This window comes from Corvus kubaryi, unplaced genomic scaffold (genome assembly GCF_017639235.1).
Source record: "Corvus kubaryi isolate FWS band 111438036 unplaced genomic scaffold, C.kubaryi_AGA036_p1.0 37236, whole genome shotgun sequence".
Lineage (NCBI taxonomy): Eukaryota > Metazoa > Chordata > Aves > Passeriformes > Corvidae > Corvus > Corvus kubaryi.
The window spans coordinates 2,686,419-2,707,668 of NW_024581067.1; the positions used below are offsets into that span (position 1 = coordinate 2,686,419).

A 21,250-nucleotide genomic window follows, 5' to 3' on the forward strand; every position below is an offset into this window, starting at 1 on the left:
AGCAGGTACCGTGTCTTGGTTAGACTTTCCCCAGGTCAGAGGAGACCAAGTGCTGCTTGGGTGGTGGATGTGCACAGGTACAGTCCCCATCCCCATTACAAGGTAAGGAGAGCTCACCTGCAGCCACTGGATAGGCTCACCACGTGTCAAAGCCCACTTGTGCACCTGTTTGTCATGGGAACAGTTTACAATCTCTGGCAGCTCTGGCCACCCTGTCACCTTCTGAGACACAACTGTCAGGGGGCAGCAGCCTGGCCTAACAAGGGTCTCTGCCAGTGGGACAAGCAGAAATCTGCATCATCAAGACAATGAGCATCTTGGGACAGGAGATGGCTGTGGCAGGAAGAAATGGGGTGGACACACTCTGTGAGATCTGAAACCCATTCATCTGGTGGTACTGGCAGCTGTTAAAAACAGATCACAAATGGCAATACCAGATACAATTGCATTGAGATGGCAGAGGTCCTGAGGAGTCCTGATGGGCTGGCGATAGTCAGTTGAAACAAATTGCCCACTGCTGTGATACCTCAGCTCCCAATAACAGAGGGCAAATGGCCTTCCAGGGGGAGATATAGATTTTCCTTTGAGATATGGAAAGAGAAATAAACTAAATTATGTTTGAACATAGGGTTCTCCCTCCCCCTCTCTCTCTCTCTAAGAAAAAGAAGGGGAGAGAGACGAAAGAAAGAAGGGAAATGAGGGGAAAGAGAAAGACACATAAAATAAGCTTCAGCAGGCATTTGCAATTTAATTGATATTTGGCGGCAGGAAGCCAATCAGTATAAGTAAATTGACGTTATAAGATAAAAATAATCGCCTAATGGGATGCCTTCTCCCACGGCTGCGGCAGGCCAAATAAATATGGTATCGCGTGTCAAAGCAGCGTGGCGGCCGTTCCTGGGCACAGCCGCTGGCGGGGCTCAGCGCGGGCTGCGGATCATTTTTATGGCATCTGTCTCTGCTCCCTGAGAGCAGGCAATGAGGGGTTGCACATTGATTGCTGCTCCAGCCAACAGCAGCTGAGGGAAAGGCTGTAATTAATGGCTTTATTTGCTGGAGCACTGCTGAGAACAATTGAGTGTGTTATGGTAACAACTGGTGCCCACATTCCAGTGGCACAAGAAAGTGTTGGAGCTGGTGGGTAGCGCCTCAGCGCAGGGTGCCTTCCTGAGAGTCGTGTACAGGGCATGACAGCAGATGGGATTTGACAGTACTTGAGGGGCTTGGCTCATGCATGTGGGCATCTGGGGAATGATGCCAGGTGTAAGGTGGCAGCAGTGTGCTCCCAGTTAATCCCAGTAACAGAGCACACCCTCAGTCATTGCCTGCCATAATACCTTCATGGAGAGGAACACTGGCTTGGATGATGATCCCCTCAGTTCCTGCTGGGGGAGTTAACAGCCTCCCCCTCCAAGCCCCTGGCCACTCCCATGTGCAGCAGTAGCAGAGTTACATGTTACAAGTTTTTGTTTTTTCTTTTTCTTTCTTTCTAAAATAAGGGTCTCTTTCAAAGATTTTACCTAAAAGTACAGTGGTGCAATCCAGTCATTTTTGTGAACCCTGAGTGGTTTGGTCTTCCCAGCTCTGCCTTTGGCTGGAGTGTGGGGAAGCGGACGTGGTCCTGCATGGTTCCGTGAAGAACCCATGGCTACATCTAAATGTTTATGTATACACATGTGTATGTATGTAAGGAAGAAACATTTCAGGCAGCGTGCATCCTGAGTGTGTTTCCTTTCTTTCTAAAGTGAATAAAGTCAAAAAGAGACATGGGGAAGTGAAACCATGAAAAATTATAATGAACCTCTCCTAAAGATTCCATAAACCTCTTTAAAGGAAAAGTTTTTGTCTTTTACATAAATAAAAGAAGTACCTGGTGGGGGAGGAGAGACTGGTACCCACCCAGGCTTGGTTAGTCATGAGGAGTGATGGCTTATTTACATTTAAATACTTTTAAATGTAGATGAAAGATAGATAGACAGACAGATAGATAGATAGATAGATAGATAATAGGACAAGGGGTGATGTCTTCAGACTCACAGAGGGCAGAGTTAGATGGGATGCTGGGAAGGAATTCTTCCCTGTGAGGGTGGTGAGGCCCTGGCACAGGGTGCCCCATCCCTGAAAGTGTTCATGGTCAGGTTGATTGGGGCTTGGAGCAACCTGGTCTAGTGGAAGGTGGAATGAGATGAGCTTTAAGGTCCCTTCCAACCCAAACCAGTCTGGGATTCTGTGACAGGATGAGAGGAAATAGCCTTCAGCTGCACCAGGGGAGGTTTAGATTGGATATTAGGAAAAAATTCTTTACTGAAATGGGTGTCAAATGTTGAAACAGGCTATCCAGAACACTAGTGCAGTCTCCATGCATAGTCTTTACAATATGTGAGGACATGATGCTTAAGAACATGGATTAGTGCTGGTCTTGGCAGAGCTGGGTAAATGGCTGGTCTTGACAATCTTAGAAGACTTTTTCAATGTAATTGAATTTGTGATTCCATGATTCCATATAAACTGATTAATTTCTATTTAAACACTGAAATTATTTTGAACTGGAAAACTAAAATAAACTTCATTTTAAAGTCTCAGGATGGGGTCTCTCAACATGTTCAGTATTTTCTCCAGTAGGGCTTTGTGTCACACAGTTCTTCAGAAATGATTTCTGCTTGCGAACAAGATTCAGTTTCAGTCTATAAGTGTTTTTCTGTAGAAGAAAAAGTCTTGAAAATTTTCCCATCACTGCAGCTTTGCAGTGTAGTCAGAGCCACATCCCTGCCCTTGGCTTCTGTGGCATAAAGCAAACACAGAGAGGCAAAACTGTGTCTGCCATGCCAGGAATTCACTCTCAGACCACCATCACTGAGTCATGGAAACCACTGGTTTGTAACATCTGGCTGTTGGGAACAAAGAGGAAATATTGGATACAGTGGTCTTCCAAAATTATTTGCCAAGATCTAGCCATCTCTCTCCCCCCCCCCCCCCCCCATATATATTTAGATATACATAAAATTAAGTAAGTAAAATATATATGTATGTGTATATATATTTAATTATTATTCTTTGCCTGGAGCAGTTATCTCATTCGATGGAATGGAGATAAGTGACATTAGAAAAACTGGCACAAACATGAGGTCAGCCTCACCTGCTGGTGTGGTGAGGATGTTGCCGGAGTCTTTGTCTCAACTGAAGCTGCAGGAACAGGCTCTCCAGCTCAAGAGACCTTTGCAAGAATTTCTGTGATGCGGCCCAAAAAGTGATCCCCTCAACCTCTCACTAAATGAAAGCAGGTTTTGAAATAACACAAATACATGCAGGGAGATTCACCCACAGGCGCTTAATAAGGGCTTCTGTGTGATAAGCACAGCGTCAGGGGAGCTGTACTGTAGATTGGTAAATTTAGTGCAGAATAAATAATTAATGTTTAGATGACACTAATCAATTACAGCAATTAGAAAAGAGCTACACTGTTTTTCCTTAAAAGTAAAATCTTGGCTGTTTTATTTTGTTCAGTCTCCAGTATGTCAGAATATTTACAGCAGAACCATAAAATACAAGCATATACAGAGGCACAACATTTTTTTGGGTCACCATCTACCTTTTCCATATAGAATCCTAGAACACCAGGCTGGAAGGGACCTCAAGCACAGTCTGGTCCAACTTTTATTGGCAAAAGCACAGCCTAGACAAGACAGCCCAACACGCTGCCCAGCCAAATTCTAGAAGTGCCCAACATTGAGGAATCCAACTCTTCCCTGCAGAGGTTATTCCAGGGGCTGCTTGTTCTCACTGCGAATAATTTTTGCTGTGTGTCCAACTGGAATCTCCCCAGGACTCACTTGTACCCATTACCCCATATCTTTTCCAAATGACTCCTTGTAAAAAGGGAGTCTCCATTTTTCTTGTAGCCACACTTTTAATAGTGCAACATTCCACACTTTTAGTAGTGGAACATGACAAAAGAAGGACAAGACCTTCTTTTCTTAAGGCTGAACAAACTCAGATCACTTAGCCTTTGCTTGTATGGCAGCTACCCAGCCCTTGGATTATCTTTCTGGCCCTTCTCTGGACCCTCTCCAGCCTGTCCACATCTGTTTGGTGTAGTGGAGTCCAAAACTGAGCACAACATTCCAGATACTGAGTAGAGTGGGGCAATGACTTTTCTATCTCTGTTGGCAATGCCTTTGCTGATGCAGCCTAGCATCCTGCTGGGCCACAGCAGCACACTGGTCATTCTCAATGAGTTTGGTGTCCACCAGCACCCTCATGGTCCTGTCAACAGACCTGCTCCCCAGCCTGGTTGATCCCAACCTGTGATGCACTCCTGGATTGTGTTTTCCCAAGTGCCAGACTTTGCATTCGTCTTTGCTGAATTTCAGAAGGTTACTGTGAGATCACTTTTCATTCCTATCAGTTTCTCCAGGAGGAGGTGGTGGGAAACCAAGTCAAAAACCTCAAAGACATTCAGAGAGATAGTGTCCACTGCTCATCTCACCAAATTTTGCTCTGCACACCCCATTCATTCACAGGATCTCCTATGCCAGCAGACAAGATCTCCCAAATTGCAGTGGTGAGATCTGGGGTGGTGACAGCAGCACCATACCCTCCCTCCTGGAGCTGGGTGCTGGGGCTGGAGGATGCCAGAGGCTACCCAGGCACAGGGTGGGTGCAGCTGTGGGGACCTTCCATCAGCGCCAATCTCTTGGGCACTGGTGGTAACCTCCCTGACTTTGGGAGCTGCCCGCCCATGCCACAGGTAGCAAGCTGCGTCATGGTGGCTTGGGCACACTCCAGCTTATGGTCACTGTGGCAGAGCGTGTCTGTTTTCAAGTAGACAGGAAGTGCAGCCAAAGGACAGATGTGGCTCCTAGGTATAAGAAGTACACAGAAATTTTTGAAGTGTTAAAACCACATTACGCAGCTGTGGAGGATATTTAAAACATAATTTCTCTCAACTAATGCATGCAGATAAAATATATAAAAATATCATTAAATTTGCACTTCGTGTTACTTGTAAAAATCTGTAGCTGCATATTACATTTTAAAATGGTGTTTTATTCCTGTGTATTGCATTATGACTGTAAGCCATTATGCTGACTTAATCTCTGACAGTAGTTCCTTCTTTGTGTCAACAGTTGCAGGCTTGAGACCACTATTTGTGATTTTGTAAAATTAGGCGATATGTAATTTATGCACGAGAAAAGTCTGCAGGTGTAAGAACTCCTTATTAGAGCTCTTTGTGGACAATTGCATGGGAAATGTAGGCGGACACCTTCCATTTGTGAGACAATGCAGAGCACCACTACTGGTAGAGCAAGCTTCATCCTCCACAGGTTTTTCTCTCCTTTGCTTTTAGTAAAACCAGCTTCATCATATCTTGGTGGTACTGCTTGAATGCTTTGCTAGGAGTTTCCATTTTAGGAGGAGTAGCATTGCTGTTTGGGAGTCCTCTGCATTTCTTAGGAGCTTTGCCTTGCTTGAAGGCTTCCTCCCTTAGGCAAAGCTTGCTGGGATGCAGCAGAGCTCTTGGTCCCGAGCTGGCCACTGTTTGCGCAGACCCCATTCGGCTGCCTATCCTACCACCACTTTTCCTTTGGCTGTCAAATTTCTGTCTCCTAGTATTTTTCAGAGCTCTCTGAAATCCTCTCCCACTTGTTTGTAACCAGAGGCCATTGTAGCATTTCCAAACCTACACAGAACACAGTTTCACCTGCAACCTGCATTAGTCTCTCACCCAAGCATACATAGAAATTAGTTTTTTTAAAAGAAGTGATGAAAAGATATGCTATGATATGGTATGGAAATAGGTATAAAGTTTGTTAAAATTTGCTTCAATAAGCTTTTAACAATCATTTTAAAATGCCTTTTGAGCTGGGAGTACATGATATAAAGTGCATGTCTCTGAAGCTGAACACAGCTTACAGAAATGGATTAGGAAGAGAATCAGTTTCGCACAATCATTTTTTAAGAAAGTTGTCATGACATTTAGTATATAATCACTGTAGTTACTGCTCACCTTAGTTGCTACAGAAATCACAGAAACACAAGCATATTTCCACATTACACTGCAGCTGGCCAAGGGGTCCCATGAACCTGGAGGCTTTTCCAGGTGCCCACAGTCTCCTGTGGCCCAGTAGCCACGGTGGGATGCATGTTCCCATTCTCTGCTGGCCAGGCTTGGGGTATCCTCTCTGTTCTACTCAGCCTCTACCTTTCAGCCTTCATCTCTGCACTTCTAAATTCCCCACCATGAAGGGGGATATCACTGACATAATTTTTGCTGTTTTTTAAACATAAAACTGTGGCAGAAGAGCAGTCATAGAACTTCCAGTGGTTTCATCAATCCCTCCAGCCACTGTTCTCAGGTAGACTCTGCCACATGGCGGGGCTGGTGCCCATGAACATCACTGTCGTTCCTTGAGAATGCTGCATGGAGGCTGAACTGACAGCTGCCAGGCTAGGGATGGTCAGGACACCGGCCCATGCTGCTCCACAGATTGCCGTCTACTGTGTTCCTGGACCCCGACTGGGGTGGGCACATCTGCAGAGACACCTGTGCTGGGGTCCTAGAGCACAGCAGGGGACAGTTCAACCGACTCCCCTCCACCACCACAGCCCTCGCTGGAGCTGCTGGGCAGCAAAACAAGTCCAGGCCTGCTGTCAGATGCTCTGACCTGTGGGAAGTCCCCCAGCCAAAGGGCAGTGTTTGTCCCAGGTGCAGACTGTGCAGGGTGCAGGGCTGTGTCCTGTGTGTGCAAGGCTTGGGGCATGAGCAAAGTCCATCCTGATGGAAGCCTGGGCAGGTGCACAAGCAGTCCAGCTCCACTCAGTGGCACTATTTGCACAAATGTTTGCTCAGATGTATAGGCTGTCAGATTTACAAGCATTAGGGCTGCTGAGGTGTGAGGTCCCACCATATCTTTGTTGAACGTGGGATGGCAGAGACGGCAGATTTTTCCTAGGAGATAGGTAAAAACATTTCCATATACGGCTACTCTGGGATTAAAATAACTGGAGGAGGAGGACAGCTGTAATCTCATGGGAAATCTGTTCACTAAATAGACTTGCTTTGTTGGTGAGTCTCATAACCACCCTCATTGTGCAGATTTGCAGCAATGCTGTGGGATGGCATTTCGAGGGTGTACCGGCACAACTCCAGTTCATACATCTTGTGGGTATACAGCCTGACTCCAGGTTGTACATGAGGGAGGACCTCCAGCTGCCCTACAGAAAAGAAACAAATATTCTCATGGTGGAGAAGAGCTCCATCACTTGTCAGTGAAGGACCAGAGGTGTCTGGTTGGTGATAAATGTGCTAATCGCTGTGCTGCTTAGCATTTCAGGAAGAGCAGCACTGACAGGCCAATGACAGGGCTCAGCTCCTTTTGTCTTGCTTCTTCCATTCCCCAGAGCCAGTGCAAATCTAGTGCTGGATGTACAGGCACTGGCCAGACATGCTCTGCAGATGGGTGCTGCTGGAAGGAGTGTAGTGTGGTGAGGGCTCACCTCAGGGAGCTAGGGAGATGCAGCCTGGTCTGCAAGACTATGCATGCGGTGAAGGCAGCTTAGGAAGAGCCAGGGACCTCCCAGTTACTGCTGGCTGGAGTAAGGGCAGCTGGAACCAAGGTGGCAGCAGAATCCAAATGGCCCTTGATGCCAGCAGTGCAGCGGACTCTGCAGGAGAAAAAGGCAGGAGGGAGGCCAGGCTAGTGGCAAATGGGATGCACTCAGGCTGGCTATGCATTTAAATGGCAGATGAAACATCACTGAAGACCCCTCGCCATTCAGTGCTAGCCACAGGCATGGTGAACCCTGGCCAGCCTTGCACTTCTGGGGTGTGCAAGTTGCTGGCAGCATCTGGCTGGGACTGTTCTGGGGACAGTCTGCCTATGTACTGGTACTGTGCACTGCTTTTGCCGCATACAAGGGCTGGATCTAGATGGCCGCCAAACTGGCACTGTCTCTGCTTGTCCAAGCACTAAACAGAGGGCAGGAGGCTGAGGCCATTCAGAGTCCTCATGTCCTCACAACCATCCTGAGAGCAAAGTTGGTAGAATGCCTGTAAAAACAGAATGTGAAGGTGAGAGTATTCACCATTGCTCCCCTGAGTTTTCCTGAGCTTGAAGGCAGGAAAATGCACTGCTGTTGGCAGATGTGGGTCTCTGTGTCACCAGAAGGAGCTGAGCTGGTCCAAGTATATCTAACAGGTCAAGGCTTGAAATGAAGAAGCAATAAGCCACTGAAATGGTACTATCACCGAAACATGATTGATCAATTGAATTCTATCAGAGACAGTGGGCAGTGAGATTAACTCAGGCCTGATGGGTTCAATGAGTTAAAGCATGATGTTCATTTCAGCTTCATTTCACCAGTCTTTGCTTGTGAAATTGGTCAATCAATAGAGGTTGAAGATCATATATATATATTGGTGACCATCTTATAGGGAATATAATCTAGCGTAGTCAGCTCCTGACTCTGGCTGCCTTCAGTGGGTAATGGAGACAGAGCAGACACTCTATCAGTGCCAACGAAATGGCCTGATATCTTCTCCAAATGAAAAGTATTTTTGGATCTCTGATGATTTATCATTTTTTCCCCTTCTTTCTCACTTTGATCTGCGATAAAACTCATACCCATCTTTGTGAAATATAGTGATTTCTCTTGAAAACATTTGCACGGCGATCAGCTACACACACTTCAAAGTAGAAAGATCCTTTTCAGTGATATCATCCTTCAAAAAAAAGTAATACCAGGGCTTAGAAAATTTGAATAGTGTAAATACAAAGATCTCTCTCCACATATGTGGTCCTGAAGCTAATACTTTGCTGGGAAGAGTATTCTGAGGCAGCTGTCTGCCAAATGTATATAATCCTGAGAAGGTGGTACAACAATTCAGCTTACCTTACATTTTAAACAAAACCTTTCATGTGGTAATTAAACAGAGTCTTTATCTTCTCTGGACTAATTTACATGCATGCTACAAGAAAACAAATCACCTTTTTGCCTCCTGGTAATATTTCATTTGCTTCATAATGTTTTAAATGTGGTGAATAACATCCTCCCTAATTAGCCTGCATTTCCCTATAAGGTGGAGTAATTAGGTATGATAACAGGTAATGAAGTTGGACAGTACAAATTAGAGGCACAAATCATGTCCTTTATGAATGTAGGCTGTTCATGGCACTAGCTATGTATTTCCTTGATTCACCCTGTAAAAGCATGTTGCTCAAAAAAAGAAAACAAACAACCTGAAAATCTGAAACCAGAAGATTCCTTTTATCTTCAGAAAGGCACCGCATCAGATGAATCTACCATGAAGGTGCACACTTCATGGCACACCTTGATTATTAATAGTACTGGAAATATTAGTCCAGCTGGATTTGTGTTTGGCACCTGTTTCTCAGCTGTTGTCATCTTGCTGAGACTCTCAAGGGGAACTGCACCAGGGCAAGGTCTATACACTGTAACACAGTATTTAAATAGAATCATAGGATCATAAAAGAGTTCATGTTGGAATGGACCTTTAAGACCACCTCGTTCCATACCCTGCCATGGGCAGGGACACCTTCCACTATCCCAGGCTGCTCCAAGCCCCATCCAGCCTGGTCTTGGACACTTGCAGGGATGGGGCAGCCACAGCTTCTCTGGGCACCCTGTGCCAGGGCCTTACCACCCTCTGAGGGAACAATTCCTTCCTAACATCTAATCTAAATCTCTCTTCTTTCAGTTTAAAACTGTTCCCCCTTGGCCTATCACTATCTGAAATTGTGCTGGTGTTCTTACCAGTTTAAAAAGGGTGGAACTGAGCCTTTTCTGTATTTCAGTGCTTTTTACTGGTATTTCTGTATTTTGCCTTGTTGTCATACTAAGTTTTAGGGCTTTTAAATATGCTTTAGTGTTTTGTGAAGATAGGGTCTTTTGTTCTTCTTATTTTGGTCTGTAGTCTTAGAAACAGTATTTTAAATCAAGCGAGTTGTATGGTGAGTATTGCTAAAGTTCTGGTTTACTTGTATTTAGCAATTTCAAATATTCTCCTGCTGTTTCAGAAAGCATGTCATGGATGAGTATCTAACCATAGAAGTGCACTAGAAAAATGAGATCTCAATTTATCAAATTCTTTAAACTGATCTTGCTGTTTGCTTAGGTCCTCAGAAAATAACTTACTCTTAATAAACAAAGATGTGTTAGTCGCAGTGTCCAAGGACAGGTCAGACAGGACTTTAAGCAACCTGAATTGTGGAAGGTGTCTGTGCACATGGCAGCTGATTGGAACTTGATGGTGTGTAAGATCCCTTCCAACCCAAACCATGCAGTGATTCCATATTTTCTGGATGACACCCACATCACTTATTGCAGTCTTTTGTCATCAAGACTGTGCGTGGTATCTCTTCTCAGAGGTGGATCTCTTCTGTGCCTAACTCTTCCCAGACTTTTTTTAGGTTGTTCAGACTTTGGCTAGCCACAGAAAATCTTTGCTTGTGTTTGATACCATTATTACATCCAAGGCAGGCCAGTTCCTTTAGCAGCATGTCTGGCTTTTGTTATGAAACCACAGGTCAGTTTTCTGGGCAAGGTGTGAACAGAATGTGTCCATACATTCTCTCTTAGAGTGAGAAAGGATTACATTTTCCCTGCCAAGTGAATGACCGTCAGTGAGTTTGGAACCAGGGAGGATGTTGCTCAGACATGTCCCCAACATGACATGATTTCCAGCTGCAGGTTGCCGGTGGGATTGCTCTCCAAATTATGTGCACCTATGGGAAACTGAGTCAGTGTTCTGAGCTGGGTGGGATGCCTGGGGGGGACTTGAGTCACATGGTAGGGTGGCTGTTCAAGCAGGCGTGGTGTGTGCTGGAGCCCCAGTGCTGGAGGAGCAGCATGTGGAGGCTCTCCCTGCGGCATTGTGACGGGCCTCAAAGCATTACATCTCAGTGCATTTCGTAAGAGGTAGTTCAGGAAATTGTGGGCTAAGGGCATCATCTTATCCCACATGCACATTCTGCTAGAGATAGGGGAAGGAACGTTTGCTTGGAAAGAATGTCATCTTTTGTACTAAGGAGAGTGTTACATCTGTGCTCTTCACTAGAATTTCTGGAAAGATGCCATTGAATTGGGAACTAATTGTTTTGCAGAATAGGTAGGTATACATGCAGTGCTATCGTCAATAAAACATGTGGATGAAACCCTACGTGGATGCACTGATTATATGAAAAATGTTTTTACCACTCCCTGGAGCCTGTTTATAATTAAAATTGTTTCAAACCTTCCAACAGTATTTTATTTATCAAGGATATTCTAATTAAACAATGTATAATGTTAATGGTATTATTTATATAATGTCTAACAGCCAAACACATCCTGAAGACCTTCACAAACTCCTGTGTCATATGCAGCATACAGGAAGTCCTTTATTTCTACAGCAGAACCCAGAAGTTATTGGCAATTAATCTGAATTTGGGAGACACAGTGCAAAAGTACAAGCTATTCCTTTGTTCACAGGATCTGGAGAGCAGGTGATAATGAGAGTGAGGGAGGCTTGGGTGCTTCCTTTTGTGCAGTGACAGCCTTCTCAGGGGTCCCAGTCCTGTCTGACTCCTGTCGAGGTCCCTCCCTAGCACAAATGCTGCATGCATTATTCCTCATCCCAGGACAGCCTGACTGCACTGGAAAGTGTGTCTTGGAGACTGATCCCATCTCACGTCCTCAGGACAGCATGTGGAGATGTTGGCAAACAGGGATGTACAAATGGTGTGAGTTGGCAGCCCATTCTGCCTGGCAGCATATGTTGCACTTCCAGCAACATATCAAATACTGACCTTGAGACCAAAACCCCCCAGAGCCCCACTACCGTCTCCACATGATTTCATACTTCTCTTGCAGAGAGAAATACCCTCCTCTTCCTTGTGCTTTGGTGGCAGTGCGTTAGGGTCATCCCCTGCCTCATTGCCCATTGGAGGAAGGGCAGCTGGGATAGATGTATGGATGTGGTGGCACAGGCACATGGTGGTGCCTTTATTCCTGGACTTCACACTCCAGTATCTGGGGTGGGAGACCACTCCCAGCACTATGCTGCCCCAGCGCCTGTCCCTGGCTGAGGCTGCTGTCCCAGGCTTTCCTTTCACCGGCCTCCTCTTCTCCAAGATGTTCACTCCCAAAAATCTGGAGCTGCACTATATAATAAAAGTGCCACTGGTGAAAGGTGGGACTGCTGCTCCATTTTCAAACACAAGGGGATCTCATTATACTTCCGATCTCTGGGTGCGCAAACAGTGCACAGCCTGTACTGGCATCCCCAAGAACAGTTTTCAGGACATACCTGTCTTGTATCATTTCACTCCCCTTTATCCCAAAACTGCATAAAGCTTTAACTTTGATGCCAAATTGTGAGTAACAGTTTAACCTGAAATTTAAAGCCAGCATTTCCATGCTCTAGAGACAGGGTCTCCCTGGCCCTGTGCTACCATGCAGCTACCAACCAGAATTTTAATTCTATAAGACATGGTTGACTAAACCCAGCACTGGGTCTATTAGATATTATTTGATTTAGAATGGTAAAAAAAAAAAAAAAAAGAAAACCAAACAATTTAAAGGGACACTGCTTTCTTGTATCCCTCTGCACCTTTTCACACTTAGACATACTATTTAGACCACAGGTTCAGGTTTTTGTTTCCCTTCCTGTGTGGAATAAACTGATCCTTGCACTTTACAAAAGCCAACATCATCTACCATTGATAAAATTACATTACTTTCTCTAAGAAGGGTAAATATAAAGTTGTTGTCACTGTAATTGCTGATGTCAAATCGAGAAGGAAGTTTCCAGCATTTACTGCTAACATCAAATGTCTGTTCAGTATAAGGAGAGTTCTGCTTAAATTCAGTGTTAGAAGCTGAGGTTGAAACAGGTATTTCCCTGTGTTGGTCCCCTGGTCTGAGAACTCTGCCTTAAAGAAGCCCAGCTTTCTGCATAGACAGCATTTTCTGCAAAATCCATCTATGCTGAAGGATGATCTCAAATCAACAGTTCTTTGTGAAAAATCTTGTCCACCAAGCATCACTCATGTTACTGATGGCCAGCACGTGCTTGTGGACAGCACTGATGTCTACAGAAATGAGCCGTTTTTGTACAGAGCACCTCTATTCTTGCCATCAAAAATCTTGATGCAGAATCTGCCAGAGGAGGCCTAAGCGATGTTATTCCTCTGCAGACTTCTTGGACTGTAAGCAACTGCAGCACTCATGGAAATCTTGCTATTAAGGATGCAGTTGATTTCTGCTCCTCAGAACTATTCTGGCAGCTAGATTCTATTTTTAAAACATTTCCTCCCTCTGTCTAGTTCGATGTTGCCATCTGGAGAAGAAATCTGATATTTACTGTTGTTCTTGGAGTTCCACCTCCTGGAGTCCCGGGAATACTGCAGATCTCAGTTTTCAGTGCATAAAAGACATATTTCCAGCACTGACAGCGGAAGGAAAAGTAGGAAACCACTGTGAATCTGCAAGAAGCAAATTGAAACAAGTCCCTGTATTACTGGAGTCTTTTCAGACTGCCAATCACACATTTTTCAAACTTGTCTCATGGCTTTTCAGCTATGGGCAGTCACTTATGACTCCTTCTAAAAATCTCTGCCAAAGGGGAGAAGGAGGAAAATGTGCTTTGGAGCCCAGGCTTGCATGCTGCCAGTAAGCTGGAGAAATACAAAGTGAGTTGGATGGTCAGGACTGCATCTTGGACCGGGCCTTGCTGAGGGTGTGGTAGTGGTAACTCAGCCCAGGGATTCTTCACCTTAGTACAACGTAAGCTGTGCTACTTCTTTGGGGTTGCCTGGCCAGTGCTGCAGATAGTGCTTCATAGGGAGTCTGTGTTTCCCGACACAGGCATGCCAGAGCTCAGAGCTCAGAGCTCAGCATGGGATGGAGTTGAGCAGGACTTGCAGGTAGCACAGGAAGGGGACAGAGTGTGTGGGTGGTGACTGGACAAAGCGTTCTGCTGGAGTTGACCCAAGTTGACTGTGACTGTCATCATCAGGCCATCTACTTATCTTCTGTGTTCTCCTGTATACAGACCATGAACTAGACAGGTTCCCAGGTGGCACAGTAGAAGTGATGCAGACAAAAATGTGACCATTATCCTGTGTCCTGCCTTTAAATTATGGGTGAAGTTGTTAACGGGTTAAAGGTTGTCTGCAATGCAAGACTGTTCAGTGTGTTTTCCAGCAAATTGTAATGTCTTGAGAAGTCTTCATGGCTTCACCATACTGGTACCTACATCTATTCAAGGGATAAAATGAGACACTGTGCTTTAGGTCACATCATTGAGATGACTACTTATTTTTCCTCTTCTCTCTCCTCTTTGAAAGGTATTCAGGAATCTCCAGTACCAAATGGCCATTCTCTCCCAAGCAGAGATTTTCTTCGGAAACAGATGCGAGGAGACCTTTTCACCCAGCAGCAGCTAGAGGTGTTGGATCGTGTCTTTGAGAGGCAACATTATTCTGACATTTTCACAACAACTGAGCCGATCAAACCAGAGCAGGTACTATTGCAAATATTTAATGTTTTCCTGATCCGCTTCCCACTGGCAGAGATCTGTTTGGTGGACATCACCAAAGGCTTTTCAGAGTTTCAGTAGACAAATATGGAGAATGAGGTGTCTTGTCAAGCTTCAGCCAAGTTCATGTTAGTCATTAAAGCCTATTAAAAAATCAAGGAAAACACTCATTGTGCAAACATTAGCCAAGTGTTTGGGTATGAAATTACACCTGATCTGGACCAGTTGCATCAAATGAGTATTTAAAAAGTACCACAGCATCTGATGTTTTTATTAGATCAAAAGGAGGCAGTGCAGGTAATAAGGAGAGCACTTGCAAAACCCAATGCCTACTTTTGGTACACAATGAGCATGATTGTAGATACAAATCAAATTTTGTATCCAGAAATGTCTTATTGGACATGTAACATGTGGCCATTTGCTGAGAGAAACACCTGATTAGTATGTGAAGGTAAATTAATTGCACCTATGGATCTACAGTGCGTTTGAGGAGGACTTGGCACTAATATTTTGGAAAAATTCCATTTTTTGCAGGCACAGTATAGAAGCACATGAAAAAAATGATGAGCTATGTCTCTCTGTGTTCTTCTTCTTGGGTGGCAGTATTTAATTTAGCTGCTGAGAAGGAGGTAGAAATTAATATATTGCTGTCAGCACTGATATTGGTCTAGCTTGCTACTTAATGATGTATTCAGCCATTAATCTTCCATGTCCTTAATATCAGGCATGCTTTTTAGCAAGGTGGATGGACTCCTAACACTGATTCCCCTTGGAGGAATTTATACATTTGAGGGCCATTGGAGATTCTCTCATGGCAGCCTACTATCATTGTGGCTTCAGTTAAGGAATGTGCATACTTTGTAAAATTACTTACTTATGCTGAAAATCCTATGGTACAGTAGGAATTCCTCATGCCTTTAAGCTAATCTCTTGTTTGCTACTTCATTTATAGAGACATTTGCTTTACACCATCTTCTACTGTTTTTGTGTTTTCCCTGATTTGTATGTGCTGAGAAAATCTGCAGATCTGTACTCGAGGTGGAAAGAGATGGGAAGTCACACCATCAGTGTCTCTGGAAGGTGAAGTGGCCTTCACATACCACTAGATGGTGGTTATCCCATCCAAACTCGGGTGATGCTGGAGAGGGCAGGCACTGCGCTCAAGGCCACGGGAAGCCTTTTCAGCATTGGTCACCTAGGAGTTGTGTCTTGTTAGATCTGTCCCTGCAAAAGCTTTACAGGCCAAAATAGTCACTACAAAGGGACCAGTGATGGGAGGGGACTTTTTATTTGGTTTTGTGCTCTGGATCCTCTTAGTCATGGTCAGCTGTAGCTCATGGGAGACAGTCCAGCAGTGAGTGAACGTCTATCCAGACATAAAATTTTACTGGTTTTATAGAAAGAATGGGAGATTTGAATTTGGGTATTGCTCAAGTGTTATCCCAATTATCAAGTATGGGATATTTTGCTCTTGACGGAGCAAGGATCTCCCAGGGCCACATAAGGAGTTGTGACTAGAATGGCTCTGAGCAGCCAGATTATTACAACTGGGGATATGCTGCTATTAATTTGATGAAGAGGATACTCCTTGCATGCTCTGGGAAGTCACATGCTGAGAAATGTGGCATTATGAGGTTCGAAAGGTATTTTACAGAACCATGTTGCCTGGCATTCTTACATGTAATTACAAAAGAAACTTGTAGCTGTTTGTTTTCATATAGCTTGAAGCATGGTCTTTACTTTTGGAAGGACCATGGTTAAGGGCTTGCAGCTGTTTGGGGTCGGCTTCTGCTTTTTGATGGTATGTGAAGGGTAACTTTCAACATGACCAGATGTGATCCGTATGACTTGTGGTTCACAAAGACGCTGTATGAACCCCAGCCCTTGTAGAAACAGTCTTGTCTCACCTCCTTGGTGAGTCAAGCAAAGCTGTCATGATGCTTAACCAAAGTGGAGAAGCTGTCTGCATCAATTAGTAAGGCCAAAGAAATCAATGAGGAATCAAATATTGAGGATATTAATGACATGCCTTGGAAAACAGAGTTGTCAATGTAGTAAAGCAAGATCTGCCTGTGACATTTGGCTGCCCAAAGTGCTGCTGGACCCCAAAGTGGTGCCTTAAGAGCTAAGTCAGTAGTGGATGTATGGAGCTTTAAGCTCTTTCTGTAGAGGACAATATGGGAAAGATACTCCTCCCCATAGAGACAGGATGTGGGAAGAAGAGTGGTATGAGCTGCTGACCCACTGTTTACCCATTTTATTAGAAATTTGATCCAGTAGCAGCCACCTGGAACATCATTAATTTTGCTTCAGCACAAAAACTTGTTGATGTCCTAGTACTATTTACCTGAGGAGGGCTCCAGGTATTTTATTGCAATAATTGTTACTCTATAGGCATTTTTCTATAGATCCTTTTTCCTTCCTGTTTTGTGGCCCCTCTCTAAGTCTTCCTCCTCACTTGTGTGCTGGGGGCAGACCCTTGGCAACGGTGAGGGGGAAAGAAGTCCCTTCTGCACAGCACAATATTTGCAGCCTCATCATGCTTCATTCCCAGATGCTGTCCAAAGTCCTTCTGATGCATTTTCTGCACAAAATTTGTCCTTACCTTTATGTGCCCATTGCCCTTCATGTAGGTAGAGGGGCTGATGGTCTGTGTGGGAGTGATTGCTCCTGTGTTACCCTTTGCTTTGCGTACTTCAATCCATTTCTTTCAGTTTCCCACCTTTATGTTTCCCTCAGTTAACCTGTATAAAATGGAGGCTCTTGAGTGATTTATCACCTTACAACATGGGTAGAGCATGATACTAATTGTGTGTTCAATTCCTTACTTAAAGAGTTGGAGTCAGTGATCCTTGTGGGTCCCTTCCAACTCAGAATATTCAGTGAATCTGCAAATCTATGCTGTGCTGTTGACAAGAATCACTAACTTTCACATCTGCTGTAAATGGTGGCATCTATGGAGAGACTGATGAGGAAGGGATACTTGTATTTGGGGAAGGGATCATACTGTGTTGAGAGAGAAGGCAACTACTGGACAGTGACAGGGAAATAAAGCATCAGACAGGCCTTTGAGAGAAACAGTGATGATTGAGTGTGCTGGGTGACACAGGGATCCCACTGTGTCCTCTTACCATTAAAGACTGTCAGATGTTGTGCATCAAGGGGAAGAAGTAAGGCATCAGCTGTCACCTGCCTCATTTTGCAGGCTAATGTGCAGTGGTGCAGCTGGGCATGTGTACATGTGTGCTCCACAGCATGGATGTGCTTCCTGCATGTGTGGAGCATGAAAAACATCCAATGGCAGAGGAAGTCCAGCAGCTGGGAGCTCGGGGCTGAGGGTCATCTGTGCAAATAGCATTGAGTCCTTTCATGTCTATATGTTGTAGGGAGGAACCATGACATAAAGCCAGTACCCCAGAAGCTCCCTGGCCCACCTCCCCCTGACAGAGCCCTGCTATTCTGTTAAGAGAATTCATAAGAATAATATGTAGTGGCCTTACATAACTCACAATTCTCTCATGTTTACGCCCTTTTGTGCTTATTTTCTGCAAACAGCCCATGATTGATTTTCACTGGCTGCAAATGTTCATGGAGAACTGATTTCACTTATTTCTGGGCACAGGTATGGAAATGCACATAAGTGGTATGTTTGCAATGTCAGTGTTGCATTGCCATTCTGTACATGGCTGCTGTGTACCAGCTCTGTGTGTCTCTTCCATCAGCAAGGACAACGCCTGCAACTTGAATACCATGTAATTCTCAGACCTTGGGAAAGGAAAGCCTTCAGAGCAGCTTCCATTCTCTCTGTGCTCTGTGTGTATGTGGAAGGGTCCTGCTGCTACCCCATGTGTTGGCTCTGCAGTGAAGGCCCCCTGCCCACAGGGAAGGCTGTTGATGTTGCCAACACCCCAGATTCCCTTGGAAGAAACCAAACTGACACAAGGAGTGGCTTTTACCTGCCTGTCTGCCCTGGAGTTGTTGTGCACCTATACTTGTGGCAGACCAACATACTTCAGCCTGGCCTCTGCCACAGGCAACCCCCATTGTTCATGGTCACTGCAGTGACAATGCTGAATTTATCCAGAACTCGCACTCATCCTGTGCAGAGGGCTGCAACACTGAGGGGCATAATTTTCCAGTGCCTATTGTCCATTAAGACCTGGAGGAGCTGGAAGCACTGGCTGTACTCAGCAAATCCCTCTGTGTGGCTGTGAGGGTGATTGTCCTCCAATGGCTTACTGTGATTCCAGCCAGAAGGATGGAGGAGGTCTTCCCAGCATCTTTGGGAAGTTGTCCCAGACTGGCCAAGCCTGTGCTGCCTGTTGTGTGAACTATTGACTCAAACACATTCTCCAGTCAAAGCACTGACAAAGACAGATGTTCCTGTAGACCAAGACCCAGGCAAGTCAAGGAGACCTGGAGACTTCAGGTATGTGAGGCTGGGCAACTGCAGGAAAGCCCCATTGAAGCAGGCAGGGGGCAAGCCTTGGTGCTTGTGGATGCTGTGAGAGTGGGATTAATGCATCTACAGCTGAAAAATGCAGGGTGATTGGCTCAATGGGAGAGGCAGTGTGTTAATTTTCCCAGAATAAAGAAAAGAATTACCCATGCTGGATTTCTGTCCACAACAGAAATGGATTCTCTTGTACTTTCAGCTTCACACATGGGTCCAATCGAATACTCATTGAAGCCAAGAGGAATATTTCTATTGACTTCAATAAACTTTAGATCAGGGCCATAATGAGGCATAACACGATGTGACCAGATTCAACACTATGTAGGTCACCAGCTTAGAAGAGAACTGCTTGCTGCTAATAGTAAATAATACCCAGGTCCTTGCTGGTGCTTTCCCATTGCTTTTTGCTAGAAGTAAACAGAATATCTGTTCTCAGATTGATTTCTGGATAAAATATAGATAATCTGGGCTCATACAGAAACCAGTAACCTGGCAAACATGTAGTAACACAGGTATTCATGACATGGATTGCAAGTAAATGTGGATCTGGAGATAAGCACAGGCAGATGGAATTTGGGTAACTAATGGAATTTGGATAGCCAAGGAATCCCCAGAAAGTTACTTATGATTTGGAAAAAGTGGAAGAATTGCATGAAGTTGAAATCTGATTCAGAGAGAGTTGCATCAAAGAAATTATCTGAATTGACCAAGAGAGGGGCATAAACTTCTTTTGAAAATTGTCAAGTTTTGCTTTCTGCCTAAGTATGCTCCAGCTTTGAAAGAGGAATCTTGGGGTTTGTTTGCTAGGAGCAGCTCGAATGCAACTTCTGAGAGGAGTGAGATAGACAATCCCTCTTTACAGTACTGGAGTTTGATCTTCAGGAATAACAGAAAATTCTAGTAAAGCCAGAAAGTACAACCCATTTGTGTTTTAAGTGGACTCACTCCCCAAGTGCATTACTGGAGAAGCAGAAGGAAGGAATCAATCTGCCAAAAGGTGTTTCTGCCTGTGGCAAGGGGGCTGAAACAAGATGATGTTTAAGATCGCTCCCAACCCAAACCTTGTAATGAATGATTCTATGAACTGCAGGACCATATGCTGGGTCCTGGTCCCTAGAGAGCGAGAAATATGTTTTTTCTTGGGAAACCTTTGGGTAGACAGAGGCTGTTGAGCATCTGAAAATACCCTGACACTTATAATAAGAAATACAGAGCTAGTATTTGTGTCTTCCCAAAATTTCATGTTGTCCAGAAACAGTGAAAATGATGGAGCTAAATTATGGTTAGTTTGAATAACCAAATCTTTTCTCAATCTGCCACTTGCAGAAATTATTTGAGCATTTGTCTTGGTTTGAAAGACAGATGTCTGCCAAGGAAGGTAGGAGTCTCCCTTGAAATGGAAGAAAAAAAATTGCAACCCCCTTCCCTCTGAATTATTATAATTTTGAAATTAAGGGGCTTTTAGGCAAAGATATAAGGAATAGGAATAACAGTTCTTTACTAATATGTATCTATATGTGTATAACAAGTCAAACAAACAACAATAACTATGGCAGTAACAGCAAACAATCACAAACCCAGTGCCAGCCTTCTCGGCTGTCGGGCCCTTTCCCCTCGGGTGCAGTTCCGCTCGCAGCCGGCAGGGGCGCTGGTTCCCCCCCGACTGCAGGGGGCGCTCTGGAGCGAGCTCGGGGAGCACGCGGCACTGGTGGCCTGGGATCCCGGGAAGGGATGGAACAAAGGCTTCACAAACCCCTGGGCAGCCGATCCCCATGTCCGGCCGGACCCTTGGGAACGGCAAGCTGGAACGGCAGGGACGAGCACAAATCCCAGGCGGCAAACGAGATGTATTAAAACTCTGGAACTGTGGTGGGAACCCCTCGAGGTCTGGGCAGGCAGGGCGAGCAGAGCTACAGAGTAGCGAAGGCTCGAAGCAACGGCGGGGGCAGGGTGGCCACAGCCCGGCTCCCAGCGGGGCAGGGGAAGGCAGCCTTGGGAATCCCGGGATTTCTCTGGAAGGCAGCCGAAAAAGCAGAAGTCCCCAGTGATGACGAATTCCTTCCAGCCTCTCTCTCCGTCCAAATGCCAGGAACTAACAGCTCACAAACCCAGGTGAAAGAGAGTAGCCAGATGGACCCCTCCTTCTGTGGCCAGGTATTTTGTTTTTCTTAAGCACCTAGTAATTTGTCCCCCTGGCAATATGTATGGAGAAAATTCTTTAAGAGAAAAAGAAAACAGAAGGAGAACTCCTGAAA

At 45.0% G+C, this 21,250-nt stretch overlaps 1 protein-coding gene and 1 long non-coding RNA gene across 6 annotated transcripts in view; one reads left to right on the forward strand and one right to left on the reverse strand.

Annotated features, from left to right (window-relative positions):
* LOC121662209 overlaps window positions 1–2,124 on the reverse strand; it is a 14,641-nt gene extending 12,517 nt beyond the window's left edge. Inside the window, exon 1 of the long non-coding RNA XR_006015230.1 lies at window positions 2,038–2,124. This is a non-coding gene — a long non-coding RNA (uncharacterized LOC121662209). The remainder of the gene's footprint in view (window positions 1–2,037) is intronic.
* The window catches only part of PAX5 (paired box 5), a 138,843-nt gene that overhangs the window by 38,350 nt on the left and 79,243 nt on the right, over window positions 1–21,250 (forward strand). For all 5 annotated transcript variants that reach the window (XM_042023124.1, XM_042023127.1, XM_042023126.1 and 2 more), the window contains exon 6: window positions 14,349–14,524. In XM_042023124.1, the coding sequence (XP_041879058.1) occupies window positions 14,349–14,524 (176 nt within the window). The remainder of the gene's footprint in view (window positions 1–14,348; window positions 14,525–21,250) is intronic.